Source organism: Nematolebias whitei, chromosome 1 (genome assembly GCF_014905685.2).
Source record: "Nematolebias whitei isolate Nwh7 chromosome 1, NemWhi1, whole genome shotgun sequence".
In the NCBI taxonomy this organism is placed as follows: Eukaryota; Metazoa; Chordata; class Actinopteri; order Cyprinodontiformes; family Rivulidae; genus Nematolebias; species Nematolebias whitei.
Genome location: NC_056498.1, coordinates 58,044,359 through 58,062,435, shown reverse-complemented (window position 1 = coordinate 58,062,435; position 18,077 = coordinate 58,044,359). Strand labels below are relative to the sequence as shown.

General features: G+C 41.1%; 1 protein-coding gene across 2 annotated transcripts in view; it reads right to left on the bottom strand.

Moving 5' to 3' along the window:
• Nucleotides 1-4,044: 4,044 nt before the first annotated feature.
• The window catches only part of efemp1 (EGF containing fibulin extracellular matrix protein 1), a 25,230-nt gene continuing 11,197 nt past the window's right edge, over nucleotides 4,045-18,077 (bottom strand). For both annotated transcript variants that reach the window (XM_037685881.1, XM_037685874.1), the window contains 7 exons: nucleotides 8,974-9,096; nucleotides 8,760-8,879; nucleotides 6,858-6,977; nucleotides 6,641-6,760; nucleotides 5,838-5,964; nucleotides 5,562-5,754; nucleotides 4,045-4,322 (listed from right to left, as the gene is read on the bottom strand). In XM_037685881.1, coding sequence (XP_037541809.1) covers nucleotides 4,161-4,322; nucleotides 5,562-5,754; nucleotides 5,838-5,964; nucleotides 6,641-6,760; nucleotides 6,858-6,977; nucleotides 8,760-8,879; nucleotides 8,974-9,096 — 965 coding nt within the window. In that variant the 3' untranslated portion in view covers nucleotides 4,045-4,160. The remainder of the gene's footprint in view (nucleotides 4,323-5,561; nucleotides 5,755-5,837; nucleotides 5,965-6,640; nucleotides 6,761-6,857; nucleotides 6,978-8,759; nucleotides 8,880-8,973; nucleotides 9,097-18,077) is intronic.

Below are 18,077 nucleotides of genomic sequence, written 5' to 3'. Positions count from 1 at the left end.
CGCCTAGAAATTCTGTCCATAAAAGTTATGAACAGAATCGGTGACAAAGGGCAACCTTGGCGGAGTCCAACTCTCACTGGGAACAAGCCCGACTTACTGCCGGCGATGCGGTCATACAGGGACCTAACAGCCCGTATCAAAGGATACCCCATACTCCCAGAGTACCCCCCACAGGGTTCCCCGAGGGACGTGGTCGAACGCCTTTTCCAAGTTCCAAGCAAGTTATGTATTTAGTTTGTAAACTAAATACTTAGCTTGTAAATTAAAAATTTAATTTGGAACTATGACATTTATAAATGTATGAATAACATGGAGAAAATATGACTTTGAAAATTTTTTTTTTATGAAAGGCTAAATAAACCAAAATATTGCAATTTTTGACTGTGTAACTTTACAAACGGCACCCCATAGCTGAACATGTGTAATGCTTAAATATATTCATAATTTCAGAACATGAGCTAAAATGTGCAAATATCTAAATTGGTACATTTTGGTTATGCCTTCATTGCTTTTGCAGAATTTACTCTAAAGAAATTAACTTTTGTCTAACATCTTCTCATTATTTTTAGCTGGATTTTTTACAATGGGATCAAAGGTCATAAACAAAAGATGAATTGCAGTAGTTATTAAATGACTTATTCTACTTTCGGTATTAACTGTAACGTGCAAACCTTGCATTTGAGTGTAAATGCAATTTCAGGTAAACAACAGTCAAAGCACATTGTCTTAAAATGATGAAAAGGTTTGAAGTGACACAAAACAAAGATTGTGGCCAAGTAGCATCAAAACGGATTTTGAATTGCTGCAAGACCTTTCACAAAAACAAACAAACGTAAAAAGATTTAAAAAAAATATTTAGATACTGGTACTTAAAACTACTTTGATTTATGTTTTTATTCTGAAATCGATCTTTAATCAAATCGAAACAGCAACATAAAAAACCTTAAATGATTTTTATGAAAGACTTGAATCAGAGTGACTTTTCTGGGATGTTGGTAAAATGGTGCCGCCTCTCCATCGAGTCCTCGCCCTAACGAGTTAATCAGCTTTCATCACTTGGCTCTGCAGAAGTTTTATGTATTTAAATAAATGTTCCCCTCCTCACTGTTTGCTTAAAGGGAATCATTTCTTTTTTGTTAAGTATCTTGGAAGGATTTTCGCTATGATTTAGCACCAATATTGTAATTTTTTTTGCATTCATTCAACCTTTATTCATACAGGTCAGTCTCATTGAACCCCGAGAACTCATTTTCAAGAGAAACCTGTTTTAGATTAGAATTACATTAGAATGGTTCCGCTCGTACCTGAGTGACAGTAGTTTCTGTGTTAAGGTTGGTAATAATGTATCTACTTCACTGCCTCTTTCCTGCGGGGTCCCACAGGGCTCGATTCTTGGACCCCTTCTGTTAAGCCCTTCTGTAATAAAATTGTTTGTCGGGGTTGAAGTTTCTGATCAAACCAACAACAAACAGATTTCACATCAGTCATCCTTAATTTGTTTTATTCATTTGTTAGTTTGGTGGTATGAAGTGGAGAAAAGAAGACTTCTTTCAGACACTTTAAAATAAATCAACTCTTCATGGCACAAATTTCACATCACGTTGAAAACCAGTCAAATTCTGCTCAACCTCACAGTTTTTGCTTCTTTTTTTTTTTCATTTATTGTGCAACTTCTAAATAATCTGTGTTAGACTCAGATGAGGCCAGTTTAGCTCTGCAACAGGAAATTTATGGAAGTTTTCCAATAAAACCTGTGATGTTAAATAAATGGCTGCTTGTTATCAAATGGTCAAAATCTGCAGCACCATTCCTGCTCATATACGTTCAGGAAAAACTGAATCTGCATGGTGTTAATAATTCATTTGCATGCCAGATAACTTCAAAAGTATAAAAAACTAAAATAAATTTCTTCACAAGCATATCTCACAGAACTTTCGTGACTTTCTTCCTTTTTCTATGATCCTCAGCCGATAAGTTGAGCTTTGATCTACTCAATAAACTTAACAGTGGTTAATGAGATGTCTCACTATATGCAGGGGGTCATGTTAATAATCCTATATCATCCTGAGTGGAATACTAATCAAGAGGAATCTGGAAATGTTGCTTTATTTCAGAGGCTCTGCAATGGGGGGTCTCCTGAGAGGCTGAATCACGCATGGACAGCAAAAACACAACTCCAGTGAGCTGAACAATGACACATAAAGTATCATCTTACACATCCCAACACTGCTCTGACTAAAGCCCAGGACAGCAAGATGATTGAGTAACAACTTACCATTAAACTCCTCCCATCCAATCCTTCATCTAACTATGATGTGCGTGTGTCACGTTTGTCCCTCAGCACACATTGACTCAACCACATTACTGCATCCCCACTGGATCTCTCTAAACAAGACAGATATGAAGGCTATGGCATCGTGCTCGCTGCATTTATCACTGTTAATTTCAGATGAAATCATCCTCAATGTTTCCTCAAGCGTGGAAATAGCTGAAAATCCCACACGGACGCTGCTTTTTCCATTACAATGTATGCAGAGGTACTTGTTTACTGTACAAGCAGTGAGTCCCAAGATTTGTTTTCACAGAGCAGAACAAGCCGTCTCAATTTTTACACCGTATTTTATTTGACAATATAGATTTTGCTCTTCAGAGTACAATCAATACAAGCTACATATGACAAAATATATTTTTAAATAGGAGGAAAAATAACCATTAAGGCATCTGAGAGAAGAATCAGTCTTGACAGCATAAATGACAAGAATAGTGTTTCTTTTTTCGCCCCAACCTTTAAGGCACTATGGCATAAATCGCTACTGAAAACACACAAAAGAGGTTTAGGCAAAGCTGAGCTATTTTCTGTGCTTACAAAGTGGTGACAGCACGGTCAGTGCCGTGAATCAGTGCACAGTGTGCAGTGTTTCAGCAACAAGCCAGAGCAGACGAATGGAGTCAGGAGAGGCAGAGCGGGCTGTGAAAGCAGATTTCCCACTCTGCCCAGCGTCTGGTGGCGTTGTATTAACACTTTAATAATCCCTTGTGTCGCACATGAACCAGCTACGAGGTTAAACGCCGCAATTATCTTTATCACGCAAACCAGCCTGGTGCCAGTGTGACTTCTTGACTGGGACCCACACGAGAGAGTCCCGCTGAGCAGCTGTGGCACCGGCGAGCGGTCCAACTTGCCAAGGAGGGTTTTTATGAAAGCTGTCATTTCCTGCACGAGTTCTCGAGTTTACAGATCTCCGTTGTTGCCTCTGTGACGGAAGGCTGCTGGGATGGCATCACAGAAACACATAAACTGCTCAACCTCATCCATCAAAGCCAAGGCAGAGAACAAGCTCCTTCTCACTCTTTCCTTCCCCCCACTCTGTGATTCACACGTACATTTGCTTGCATGCATAAACACACAATCATACCAACACACACACACACACAGACTTTTTTTTACCTAGGTATTTACATGACATTACTCCTGTGAGCTTCAGGCCTGTCGTAACACAAAGTTAAGCACTCGTTCAGCTCACAGGCTAATTACCTTCCTTTACACTTTTGAACTGTTCCTGGAATTCTCTGGAAATTATTAGTCATGAGGAAAACTATACAGAAACTTGCACAAATAGTGTGGCTCCGTAGCCCCAACCCCAAACATTTATCAACAGAAAGCAGTGATTTTAAAACAGTTTTTAAAAAAAAATCCTTGCATAGAAAGCTGCTCATGCTGCCCATTTGTTTAGTTAATTTGAGTAAAATCCTCTTCCTTCCCAACAAATGATGAAAAAACTGAGATTAAAATAAAAAAAACAGTAGATGAGTCCCACCACGCATCTTATTTTAAATGCTATTGTCACATGGAAACTTGTGACAACTATAATGGTTTTAACTTGAATCATCTACTTTCAGAGACTTTAAAAAAATAACTTGGAGGATAAAAAAAAGAAAAAAAAAATCTCTTTTGCTTGAATTTAAAGAAGTTCCTTGATAGAAATTGTCATATATTGCAGCACGGTGCGCTTTGCTGTGAGCAAGAGCGTGAAAACTGCTTTGCGGATGTTTGAATCTGAGGCAGCCAATGTTATATGAGAGTGAAAACGTGAAGTATGTTATGCTGATGCAGGCATTTGCTATGTTTGACTCTTGCGGGCTGCCGGGACTTGTGCTGCTCAGAAAGGAAAAGCCCCCACAACGATGGTGAGCCGCAGCAGCGAGCTGGTGCGGTAGTTCATGGTTAGATGGAGAGTGACCATCTCCAGGTCCACGATGTACTCCCTGGGTCCTGGCAGAGGCTTGGTAAGCACCAGCATGGCACTCACATTGTTGGAACGCTGCAAAAAACACAACAAACTTTACATTTAACTACAATAAATCTAAAACTAACAAGTAGATTTGCACAAAAAAATAAATCAGACTTCTACATGTTCTATGCAGGTTAGTTTTCCAAATGGGCAACAATTGCTCAAAAAGTTGTAACTTAAAAGGATTTATTTCTAATTTAGGCTTTTCTTTTTATACCAAGATCTATAATTGCCGTTTTTTTCATGGAGCCTCAAAACAAAGGATAAGTACCGTATTTTCCAGACTGTAAGTCACTGTTTTTTTCATCGTTTGGCCAGTCCTGCGACGTATAGTCCGAATCAACTTATATACGTTTTTTTTTTTCTATTCATGACACAATTTTTGATTGACGCTGTTTTGACCATTAAAGTGCATTTATTAAGGAAAAATTAAACTGAGACACAGTTGCTATAATGTCGAGCAAACAAATAATTGTTTTTAGGTGTTAATCTATTTTGAAGAAATGCAACAATGGGTCCTCCCGTGCACGCTCCCGTAGCCGCCAATCTATTTTGGGCCGCCAATCTTCAACAATGGCCCACGTTTCCCGGGGGTCAGCAGTGACTTATATATGTTTGTTTCCAATTCATGAGGCATTTTTTGACTGATGCCACCTTTACTCTGGAGCGACACATAGTGCAGAAAATACGGTAGTTTTCTTGCTGTCTAACATGGGACCGTTATAAAGTATCCAAGCAGAAAAGATTAAATTGTTCTTGTCACACAAAATGTGGCTCAGGCAGTGTTAAGCCTGGCTGGCAAGTTTTAAGGGTATTAAAACACTAGAGTAGCAACTATGCATTTTCAAAATTAAATTGTTTAACTGGCCTAAATCACATTCTAATCATTACTTGTTTTAAAATCATTGTTTTAAATGTGTGTTTATAATTATTTTCTGCTTTTTAATCGGTTTTGTTACTTTCAACTGTATGAAAAGACGAATAAAATCTAATAAACTGATTAGCAACGTATTGAGAAAATGCTTCTTTTTTTTTTACCTCTGAATAAACAAATAAACTGACTCTCATTACCAAATTCATTAAAAAATGTTCAGTGCGTCTGTATCGTAATTAATGAGCGTTCACTATTTTATGCCAAATTGGCTGCTGCGGCTAATGAGCATGAAAATCATTTATTAGAAGATGGTGAAAATTATAAAAACGTTACCCATTAAAACGTTTTTTTTTTTCATAGATTAAATATATGTGATTTTCATTCCATCAGCTTACCCGAAGAAAGAATTCTCCTCCTTCGTTCCCTGCTTTAATCATGAAGTTGTTGTGCGTGTTGGCGAACACGGAGGTGGCCTGAATCTGGAATACGTCGGCCGGCACGGTTCGGTCCGCCTGGATGCTCATGTATTTGTAGACTATTGATGGTGGGAGACCCTGGCACTCGGTTTGAGATCGACAGATGCAGCGACTGTAAACACGCAACAGTTAGGACAAACTTTGGGAAATGACAGGAAGTAAAAATAAAATGAGGACCGGTGACGGCTTACTGACTTTTCAGCGGTCTGGGTGTAAGGAGGCTCACACGGGTTTCTGGGGTAACAGCGGAAGCCTCCGTAATAGTTCCAACACATTTCATCATCTTGGCAGTCCTGGGTCCCCATCTCACACTCATTTATGTCTAGTGATTTGGAAAATAATGCACAAATGACAACAGGGTAACAATTCACATGGAGATTTCATGTGCTTTATGAAATAAAAACGTGTAAACTCAATCAGAATTGAGCTTGTAATTCAGAGAGTGGGACTATTTTCAGTGTTATTGGAGGTGAGGGAAGCTTGCATGTCTGAATTCAAGGGAAGCCCCTGAAGCAACCACACACAGGCAGGACTCCAGCGTTTTCTCCCGTGAAAATACCCCCATCAAACGTGCCCCAAACCACAACGTTATTTCTGGCACAGCAACTTGGATTCATCACCAGAATGTCCCTCTGACCCAACAGGCTGGATTCATCACGCCCCTATAAAGCCCACACCTGACTGAGAGGGGGGGAAACATAACAGCTCTCCCTTTGAGAGTTCAAATAAATCCACTTCAAGGAACCAGCATCAGGCCCATAAACTCAAAGAAGTGGCTTTGCAGGGAAACACAAAGTTGCTCTGCTTGCGTTGCCCAATACCTGCATTTTTATCCTGCTGGTTGAGAGCAGCTTTTCGTTCTGCTCCAGGAGTAAAGCAGTGGGCGATATCAGGGATCTTAAATGATTTTATTAGGAGGAAGGAAGACAGATAAATAAATAAAGTAAGAGGGGAAAGAAAACTAAAATGATTTGTGGAAGGAAAGTAGACTGCGGTACCTTGACACATCCTGCTTCCTTGCAGCTGGTATCCTTGTGGACACTCGCAGGCGTAACTCCCAGGGTTGTTAACACACTGATACTGACACATGTAGCTGGACAAGCTGCATTCATCGATGTCTGAGTAACATACACAAAACCAGATTATAGTATGTGCTGGGACACTTGAACACCTATGAGAACACATTTATCTGAGTTTTTAGGTTTTCGTGTTCACCTTCGCAGGACACCGTGTCTGCCGCCAACTCAAAGCCGTGGTCACACTGACACAGAAAGGAGCCAATCAGGTTGTAGCAATGATGCTGACAAGGGCTCTCCACCTCACACTCATTGACATCTGGAACAGAAGCAGATGTTGACGTGATGAGCATAAAAAGCAGGTGAACTTCATTTTGTGCCTGATGAAAGGTTCAGTGTGTTTTTGACAGCACATCTATACAACAATCTTGAAACAGGGTTACATACCTGATAATTAGTCTATGAGAGGTGAGAGCTATGATTTGTTTGGATTTGTGATTATAAATTAATCTATGTATATATAAATATATCGTTAATTCCACACAATTCCATTAGCTTGTGTGTATTTCTTTGTGATACCCTCCGTTTAGGTTTGAAACTTGGAGGTCAGCACACCACAAGCAATAGATTCCAAACAGTTTCACACATTCAACCTGAACACACACATAGAAAGATTTCTAAATGTGCTCCTGGGTAGAGCTGTTATTTCAAACCCGGGTCCAAAGCCCGAAACCCGGCACGGCACAGCCCGACCCAAATTTGGGCTGGGCCGGGCCATTATAATGTGCTGGATGGGCGAGCTGGGTTGGTGTCGGGCTTTTGATTGCGTCAGTGAATCAGTCGTGATCCAATTATATGGCAACATGACTTGCCATACTTTCCAATTATATGGAAACTCAGCTTGCCATACTTTTTAATTATATGGCTACATGGCTTGCCATACAATAACCAGCCACACATGGCCATTTGACCAGCCTTAAAAGAGATAAAATAAAGTTCAGTTGAGCTTCAGATGGGACTATACGTCCAGGAAGCAATCCATCACCCAAATGGATGTTCATTCAGCCACTGCATTCAGCAGGCGCGTGTGGCCGACGACCCAAACAGGTGAGATCCCAAAGCAGACATGTCAGAGCAGGGTCTGTGTCTGAATAATGCAGAACGCAGGCAGAAGCAGGGATTTAATGCACTTTGATGGCCATGAAAGGACAAACACCCCCTCAGCTCCGATCTTCTGCCCCCTTATTCAGCCATGCGTGTCCACCAACTGTTAATAACTATATAAGCAGTCAAAGCTTGATTAAAAATGTCGGGGGTGGGGGGTTTTGGTTTCGGCTTCGTAATTACTCGTAATAACTCGTAATTCATCGGGTCGGGTAGAGTTTGGAAATAATGGCTATGGGTTGGGGCCGGGTCAGGTCGGATTTAAGGACCGAGATGGGGTAGAGGCAGGGCAGCCGACTCGGGACCCAAAAGTCACAGGCTCGATCCCCAGTCATTGCACATCTCGTGGTGTCTCTGAGTAACACACCCTATCCCCAATTGCTCCCCAAACAGTTTTCAATAGCTGCCCACTGCTCCACCTGGGAGTGGATGGGTTAAATGCAGAGAGCCAATTTCACCATTGTATGGGAACATACAATGGTGACAACACATAACCCATTGTTATCATTATTATTACAGTATTATTATTTTTTTGGGCCCGAATGCAACTCTTCTCCTGAGGTAAAGCGCTCTCTACCACTCTCTGAGCTCAAGCTGGAGGATCGTTCAAATAGTTCAGACTTTCCTGCTATTAGGTGGATATGGAGCAAAGGTGCCAGGTAAACCACAAAGAAATAACAAAACATTAATAAAATGTTAATGGCAGCAAGAACAACTGACTATATAAAATTAGACTTTTCAGCAACTTAAACTGCACTAATGTGATTTGTGTACAAACACCTACACTTATTCAGAAACGTCTTTACTAATTTTTAGTTTAGCATCTTTGCCAAGTAGAAAGACTTTGTGTTACATATTTTTGTTTGAATTTTAATTAATGATTGCAAACTTAAGGTTTGTATAAGCTATGAGTACACAGGCTTTATTTGTGACTTACCAGCACAGGTGTGGTTGTCTTGAGACAAACTGTAACCCGTGCTGCACTCGCAGTAGTAAGAGCCCCGGGTATTCACACATCTATGCATGCAGTAGTGACTCAGGCCACACTCGTCTCTGTCTGCAGGAAAAGTTCATCACAAAAAGACAAATTTTATTTACCCTGACCAGTGGGAAATAACCTGAGAACAGAGCCTGTTTGGTATCGCACTCACCAATACAACGGTCTCCGTTTTTCTGGAAGCCGAGAGGACACTGGCACATGTAGGAGCCTCTGGTGTTAAAGCACGTCTGTTCAGGCCCACAAGTGTGTCTGCTTGTTGCACATTCATCTACGTCTGCAATAAACACACACACACACAGATGGTGAGAGGGCACTGTGCACAGTTGATACCTGCTGTACGCAAGAAAACATGAGCACACCGCAAACCAGCCGCGACTACAAGCACTTGGTGAAGTGTGTGAAGTGTTTTCCACAGCGAGTTAAATCCACATTAAACACACGTTGGCATAAACACGCATGTTAACACGGAGCGCAGACGTTTAAATAACGAGAGCTTCTATTCAGCAGCTGGGGGTGAAGAAAAAAACAGATTATATCTTCTACAAACAAAACAGCTTCTTGTAGGGGGACGTACGCACCTACATGTTTTTAAGAGAGGACAAAACAGCTTCTTTGTGCTTTTTAAATCAACTCCAATACAAGCAAAAAAAAAAAAAACACTTTCTAATGCAACAAAGTGCAAAATATACAGGTTTTAGAACAATGCATGCTCCTGTCCAGACAATCTTTTTATACAACGTTTTCAGGGAAGGATTTGCATATTTCATCAAGACAAACTGTAATCTGCTGCGACAGCTTCATCGTGAAAGTGTTCAGGTACTCATTTTTACTATGTAGTGATGCAATTTTTTGTTCCAGCTTGATTTGTTTACGGCGTTCTGTTGTAAATAAAATATGGATTAATGACATGAGATGCAATAAATGCATTCTGTTTTATTTTTTGTTTACAGTTTACTAGGGATGCACGATATTGGATTTTTGGCTGATATCCGATATGCCGATATGTTCAAACTTATTTGGCCGATAACCAATACCAATACTAATCTTTTTTTTTCCTTGACCTACTTACAGAGACTACACAGCTTTCTCTGCTGTGGAATTAAAATACTACATTATTCTGCATGGTCTTTGTCAATTTGGCCTGCTACCAAATGCAGATGCCAAAAGGGGGGCTGAAAATGATGCAACACTTCAACTTGGGTTATGTTTAATGTCAAATTTATTCATGACATTTACTCTCTCTAACGGAGTGACAACACTTGAACAGTGTAAATTTGTACATGTTCACAAATCTAAATACAACGTTATGTCACAACGTTGTGCTGGCGCTGCAGGCATCCTTGTCACTGGGTTGTCATACAAAAACAGAATAGAATGATCGATGTCCAATATTTAACTTTATTAGTAATATCATCCGATACCGATACCATGCCAATAATATTGTGCATCCCTATATTTTACACAATGTCCCAACTTTTTCTGAATTGGAGTTTTTATGTAACAGTAGTTCAATTTAGATTTTTTATTTTTCCTTTCGGCTGCTCCCTTCTTCAGGGGTCGCAACAGCGAACTAAGTCACACAAAGACTTGGCAATTGTTTTTATGCCGGATGCCCTTCCTGATGCAACCACAGACCACCGAGCTCCCTCTGTGTGGAGCAAAGAGGGGCCATCTAGGGCGCCCAGGGAGAAGATGGTGGTTGTTAAGGGTCTTGCTCAAGGGTAGAGTGGGGCAAATGAGGGTGGAATCAGGTGTGGGTGCTTCACCTGTCCCACCCACATTTTGATGTTGTTGGTACCGGGAGTTGAACCGGCAATCTTCCGATCACAGGCCCACCTTGTCTACCCTCTCCTCCACCATTAGTTTGATGTGAGAATAAAAACCTTTTCAAAAGAAAGCAATAAAACCAGTTCCTTTTGAAGTGCAAACCAGAAAGCAACACCTTGAAGTTCAAGGACATCTTAAGGGTCTCGGACGACTGTCATCAAGGAAGAGGGCCGGCAATGGAGGAGGGGGAGTACCAAAGAGACCATCCTAGCACCAACAAAACTGGTTTGTTCCACTTTGGAGTAAGCTGTTGGGGGAAGAATCAGTTTTGTTTGTTTGTTTCCTTGACTGACGAAGCCTTCTGGATCGAAGGCGAAACGTTTCAGCACAAAAAAAGAAACTGTCCAGATGACCTGACTGAAAAATTTTGGATCATATACCTGGATTATTGAGCATGGACTTTGTTGTTAGTTAAACCCCCAACACTCGACACATGAGAGTTGTTCCGGTAAACATGATCTCATTTCTGGTCTGTTCAGGGCTCCTTGATAATAAAAAAAAAATCTTTCTCACCACAGACATAAATTTGCCAATAGTATACACCGTCATCCACCGAGGCCCACCGGCAGTCCTCCTGGGTGGTCTAACGCAACTCATATGCAGACAGCTACTGGGCATCAGCTTAACAAAATGACAGACAGTTATCCTCAGTACCACACACACAGCAAGGAAGCTACTATTACTGCTTGCTGTTTGGCACATACGTAGCCTAACATAATTCACATGGATCTGACTAGAAACATTTTTGCAGTTTTTTCCCTGCAATGTTTAGATGCAAAGAAAAACACAAATACAACTGAGATTAAATCAAACTGATAAATCAACACCAGAGACCCAAATTGCTGCTGGATTAAATCTGATTCGTTCCCAAGACATGTTTTATGTTCTGTGCACTCAGAAGAAAAGTTTAGGTCCCACAAAGTCCACCACTGACCTGTCAGCCAGACACTGGTTGGATTTGTCATGCAAGGCCCAGGAAACAAAAAAGGCAGAGAAAAGATAAAATATTCTCAGTCCTTAAAGAGAAAACAATTGAAATGTGTTGGATTCAATGGGGGCAAAGTGACGGGATGGATTTCGGGACAAAAGCCTGCCCTATCTAGACGTGCACCTCTGAGACAACAGGTGCAAATTGAACAAAGGGAGGAATGCTCGTTGCTCACTGACCCGCTTAGTGAAAGGACAAAGATAAAAGCCATTTTGTTCGGGAAAAAACTGTGTTCTGATGTGGCTTCAGAGGAATCTGGGATGGTGAATTCTTAAGCAGCATGAGGCGGTGAGAAAATGAGTTCTTGTATTTCAGCAGCACCACGGTTTGGGACACAGTTTCACTTCTATTAGCTCAGAGGGCTCCATGACAAGTCTAACTGTGGGTCCAGACCGAGTCAGATAAATGATGTAATTTTTAACAATAGGTTTCATATCCACTGCTATTTATGGCTTGCTTCTGAAAGGCGAAGGCGGTCGATAATGTCTGTTTGTGTGTCGGAAAGTATTAATTGGATTTACATTTATAAACGACTAACATTCGGAGTCAACTCGATTCGCATTCAAAACCACATCAATTGCTTATTGAGCTAAAAACTGCTGTGGTAGTAGCTGAGAGTCATTCAGAACATGTACTCTGAATGGGACATTTCACAATATGCATGCATGTGATCACGCATGCCATTGTTTTCATGGTTTGACCAGAACAGCAGCAACGCTATCATTTCTTGGCATTAAATTATCTGTATTTAAAACTCTGACATGAAAGGCAGCAGGTGATGTGAATTCCTTAAAGGAATCCCAAGCCTTTCATTAAGATACATTTTATTTAATGATCATATTTGTTGTTTGTTACCTCGTTTGCATCTATAACATTAACACAATGAGACATTTGTGCTAAGCTAAACATTTTAAATGGCGACGTTTAAACTTGCAGTAAAGCGGAATCTTAAGTCTGTAATAATTTGCTGTTGAAAGTGGCTACACAAATTAAAAAGGTTGAAAAAAACAGGCTGACTTTCTTGTCAGACAAATCCTGTAAACAAAACCCTGTATTTGTGGAGCGTAAACACAGCGTTTGAATAATTGTCAATTACTTGGACAAGAGGCAACAGACAGGATCAAGGCCCTGTGAGTCATGAACAAGTCGATTTACTGGAGGTATGTGATGATTCGTTTAGACTGGAAATGATTTGCCCTCTGGTATTATAATAAAATCAGTCAACAAAAGTCTGGATTCTGTTGAAATCCTACAGCTTTAGTGACGTCAATAATTTCTCAAATGTTATTTTAAATGTAAATCAGGATAAGTTTGCATGAAAACTTCTGGGTGTTCAAATGTCCAAATCCAAACAATTATTCTTCAACAACCCGTTAAATAAAGTTAAGTAAACTCATACTATTCATTGGTCATTGTATATTGGCCATATTCAAGGATTCAGTGATGTTTATTGTCATACCAGCTCACATTTGCATGTTTATGGTATGCAATTCGGACTCAGGTCCTAGATCAAGAAGCCTAACAATTAACAAATAAATGCAAAAGAGTATAAATATACACACACACACACACGCACGCACACACATGTGTGTAAATAAATAAAGTAGCAAAAGTAAGATGAGGCTGAATTAAGTGCAGAGTTCAGCACTGACAGCTGCGTTGAATGCTCCTCAGCCGCCTGCTTGAGGGAGGGGGGGGGGGGCGCTGGAACAGACTGTGTGCAGGATGAGTGGAGTCCTTCATGATGCGGAGCGCCTTCCCCCTGCAACGTGATGTGTAGAGGTCCGAGGTGGTAGGAAGGCTGCTCCCCAGTCGCATCCTCCCTCTGCCATGCCACAAGGCGATGCAGGTGCAGAGAACGCTCTCCACCACACAGAGATAGCTCCTCAGCACAGAGCTCGCAAGTCCAGCTCTCCACAGCTTCCTTCTTTCACAAACACATGGAGTCCCCCCAAACCACGAACCCACCCATGTTTTTCCTGATACAATGGTCACGATCTGCTCAGAATAACTGAAGACCGTTGATCTGGAAAGTTGAGTCCGGCATGTTCTTGTTAAACCAGGTTACCGTTAGCCAAAGAACAGCACACTTCTTCATCTCTGTAGAAACACTCATCCTCAGATGTAACAAGTCCACTTTGTTATCCAGTGAGCGTACATTGTCCAGAAAGAGAGTAGGAATCATTGGTTTTTCTAGCCTTTAGCTGGGCCAACGCACCTCCTCCTCTTGACTGTTGCTCCTCGCCCTCTGCTGCGCCATTCCGTTGTCTTCAGGAGCCGCTATCTGCCGAGTGCAGATTTCAGAACTCAGCCAAACTGTCTCTGATGGCCATCAGCTCGGCTGAGCTGTACCTGAGCCGCAAATCCAGCACTGAACCAGTGCCTAAAACAGCCTCATAGGAATTAAAATAAGGCTTAAACTCGGGAGCATGAGAAGCCGCTGTACTTTCTGTGCACCGCCATAGCAACCTATTGAGGTTCATGTATATTTAGGTATTCCTAAACAAAGCTCAAAAGCTCAAGATGCTTTTAGTTCAGCACAGCACCCATTTATGAAATACAGCAGGACAAACCCAAGAGATGAGTTAGTGTACAAGTTGCAACTATTAAAATAAGTTGAGCTCTGGATCCAGGTCAAAATAAGATAAGTGGCAACATTATTGAAATCATGAGTGACTCATAGTCATTTTAAACTGGCATAAAATCCATACATACATACATTCATCCATCTTCTGCTGCTTATCCAGACAAAGTTGAATCGCAGAGACAACAGGTTTAAGAGGTAAACCCAGACATCCCTCTCCGCAGCTCTTTCGAAGGGATCTCAAGGAGTTCCAGAAAGATACATAATTCTTCCAGCATTTTTTGGGTCTCCTGATCAGACACTCCAACCACCTCAGCTGACTGTGTAATGTGGAGGAGCAGTGGCTCCACTCTGGTGCTCCGCAGGGTTCATTAACACACGTGTTTTATCTACACTTGCATGTCAACGTATTGATCATTAAACAGGCCTGTGATGTTACAGTATCTCCAAAGCCAAGTTGCCAATGTGTTGCGCAACATTATCATAACTAATCAGGTTGGACAGGATCATTAGTTAAATACACTCGTTTGACTAAACGCTCATCACTTAACGATTTCCTGACAGCTGCATTTGCTTTATTGCCAGTGAGTAGCATCCTTGGAAAGGTTTACTTTGTGCAATTCCTGTGGCGTGTCCAACATCTCAGCAGCTCAGAAAGGTTTTGGCTATACCTGTGGTTACAATAGGAATCATTGAACAAGGTGTTGCCACTGTTGGGGACATAATCCTTCTGTATCTGGATAATGTTCTAAACCTAAGAAAATGCAATCAAAAGAAGTCGTTGTAAGAGTTCTTAGGAAAGTCTGTGCGCGGAAAAGCAAGAGTCATCTACCAACCCCTTAAAGGAAACTCGGAGAGCTCTAAATAAAAGCATATGTGCTGAATCCCCGTCCAAAGGCTCGTTTTTAAGAAGATCTTGTGGCGACTGCTACACTGTCACTAAATCTTTTAAGAAGCAGCCAGTTCAAAGTTTGTGTGTGGGGTGTGTATTCCACATGGCACCACGTTCTGGTCCCATAAAGTCTCCACAGTTCACCACATGTTGTACAGCATAATCCAGTTTACACAAGAGCACTGATTTTAAAGCAACAAGCCATCAAGAGTGATGATGTGTTGTGTGTGTGAGGAGGGGAAAGTGACTTTTCTTTGAGGTCAGATTCTTTTTTTTTTTTTTTTATCTTTCAGGATTTATTCAACATCACTTACAAGTTCCTTCCAAGAGCAAATCACAGGGATAGATAAGACGATCCAGCAGAAATCGTGAAAGGAAAGAATGAGGCGAAAGGGTGGAGTTTCATTTAATTTTTTTTAAAAACAACCCCAAAAAAAGAGCTTTTTAAGATTTCAAGTAAGATTTACGACTGCGTGTGCGCTCGTGTGATGTCAGAGTTGAAAACTCCTTGCTTTTCAGGGAGATTAATCCTGAATGCCTTTTGGGAGAACGGGGGGAGTAACGGGGAATGGCGGCATCTCAAAGAAAGTGTGTGTGAGCGTGGATGGATGGGTGGGTGTGTGTGTGCTTCAGAGGTCCAGTCCGAGGTGCTCATTAAACGTCTTCTCCTGCAGAGCCGCTAATGTTTTATAGACTTTTATGAGCTGTGCAAGCAATAAAAAGTTTTTTAAAAAAAGGTGACCAAAATGGGAAGCAAATATTTTCTGTTCTGAATTTGAAACATCACATTTACACATCGCTGTTACAGTGATCTAATAGAATTGGTTGTAATTATCACTTGAGAGAATTTCATCTTGTTTTCAATGAATCATAGGGACGGAAAGCAGGAGCTGCTCCAGAGAACAGCTGGAGGCGTCCTGCTGCTGTTGGACAGCATCACCGTTCCCCCTCCAATTATTGGATAATTCAATCTTTAAGAAAGCAAGGGGAGGGAGAAAACATTCGGTGTTAATAAGCCATAAAATTTCACAACATTTAATTTAACAGCATGTCACACCGCATCCCATGAGCGCCTGGTTTTGGTTAACCTCAAACACCTGAACGCCCTCCTCTGCACCGTACGCCTCTTTTTATTTGTGGAGAATTTCACTGTGGCGTGTAACAGCCGTTGTTTCCAAAGCAGGTCCAAACATAAAGCAAATCATTCAAAGCTCATAATCCATCTGATGCACGTTTCGATTCTTCTCGCCTCTGTCATTGTTCAAACGGGCTCGGGTTTACAGCCATGCTGACCCTTTAACTGACCTGTGTGAAGGCCGGGTAGTGTTAGGATGTACTAGAACAGGGGTCTGCAACCTGCGGCTCTGGAGCCACATGTGGCTCTTTAGTCCCTCCACATTGGCTTTTTCAAGCTTTGACCAAACTAATCTGATTTTACAGGATGTTATACCCACACCAACAACAAAGACTACGGTAGTTTTCGCAGTTTTCCTGTAATTTCCTTTGCAAATATGTTGATGCTAGTACTCAGGGCTTGATATGAACCGGATCCTGCGGGAACAAGATCCTCTTATTTTGACAGGGTGCATTCCGGCAACTGTTTGCTTGGATCCAGCATGTCTCAGGCTTACTACGGTAAAGTTATGAACAAATGACTGCCTTGTCATTTTGGGAGCCATGCTTGAACCGTGTCGCTCTCCTCTGCTGCTGAGATGATAAATAAATAACTCCGACACCTCCGCTGCTGTTTTTATGACGCTCTGGACGCTCGTCACCCACAGCACGCATGCAACAAAGAGTAAAAACTCAAAGCGAGAGTGATACCCGCCCCTCTTTTCCTCTTTCTAGTTGACTAAATGTTTTAGTTTTATCGATGTGTTTGTCAAAGCACAATTTAATGTTTTGTGGATTTTTTTTTGTAAATACAGAAGTAATGATTAATAATGTTAGGACTCTGTTCTTTGCTAACAAAATAGATTTGATGTCATTAAACAGAATGTCAGGTTCTTGTCTTGTGAGCATGCACGTTCCCCAAGTAACACTCCCCCTGCCACCCTCCAGCTGGTCCGCCCTTTATTTGTGTTCTGGCATTGATCAGTTTATAAATTAAGCCCTACTAGTACTAATACACAGAGTAGTTTATACTCACTTTAACTTTATGCTTTATTTCATCATAGGATACTCAATTTCACCACCAAAAAAACCCAAAAAACACAACACATATGCCTGAATGGTTCATTGTTTTGGTTTTTAAAAAATGGCAAAAATTGTTATATATTATATAAAATAATTATATATATATATATATATATGCAGCATGGTGGCACAACTGGTAGAGCTGCTGCCTCTCAGCGAGCAGGTCCCTGGTTCAAATCCTGATCCAAGAGCCTTTCTGGGTGGAGTTTGCATGTTCTCTCCGTGCATGCGTGGGTTTTCTCCGGGTGCTCCGGTTTCCTCCCACAGACCAAAAACATGCATGTTAGGCTGATTGGTAACTCTAAATTGTCCCTAGGTGTGAGTGAGAGAATGAATGGTTGTTTGTCTCGTTTGTCTCTATTTGTCTCTGTGATGGACTTGCGACCCGTCCAGGGTGTACCTCGCCCCTAGCACAGTGATAACTGGACTGGGCACCGGCGACCCCCATGATCCAAAATGGAATAAGCGGGTAAAGATAATGGATGGATGGATATATATATATATATATATATATATATATATATATATATATTTATTTATTTATTTACAAGAATCCAGTCTTCTGTGATGAGCTTGTGATCTGTCCAGGGTGTCCCCATGTCGTACAGTGATTGATGGATATGAGCACCAGTGACCCTTGTGACCCGAAAAGGAAAAAGTGGGTAAAAAGGATGGATGGATGGAAAGATGGTTCGTTGGTTGGATGGATGGATGGATGAATGAATGAATGAATGAATGAATGAATGAATGAATGAATGAATGAATGGA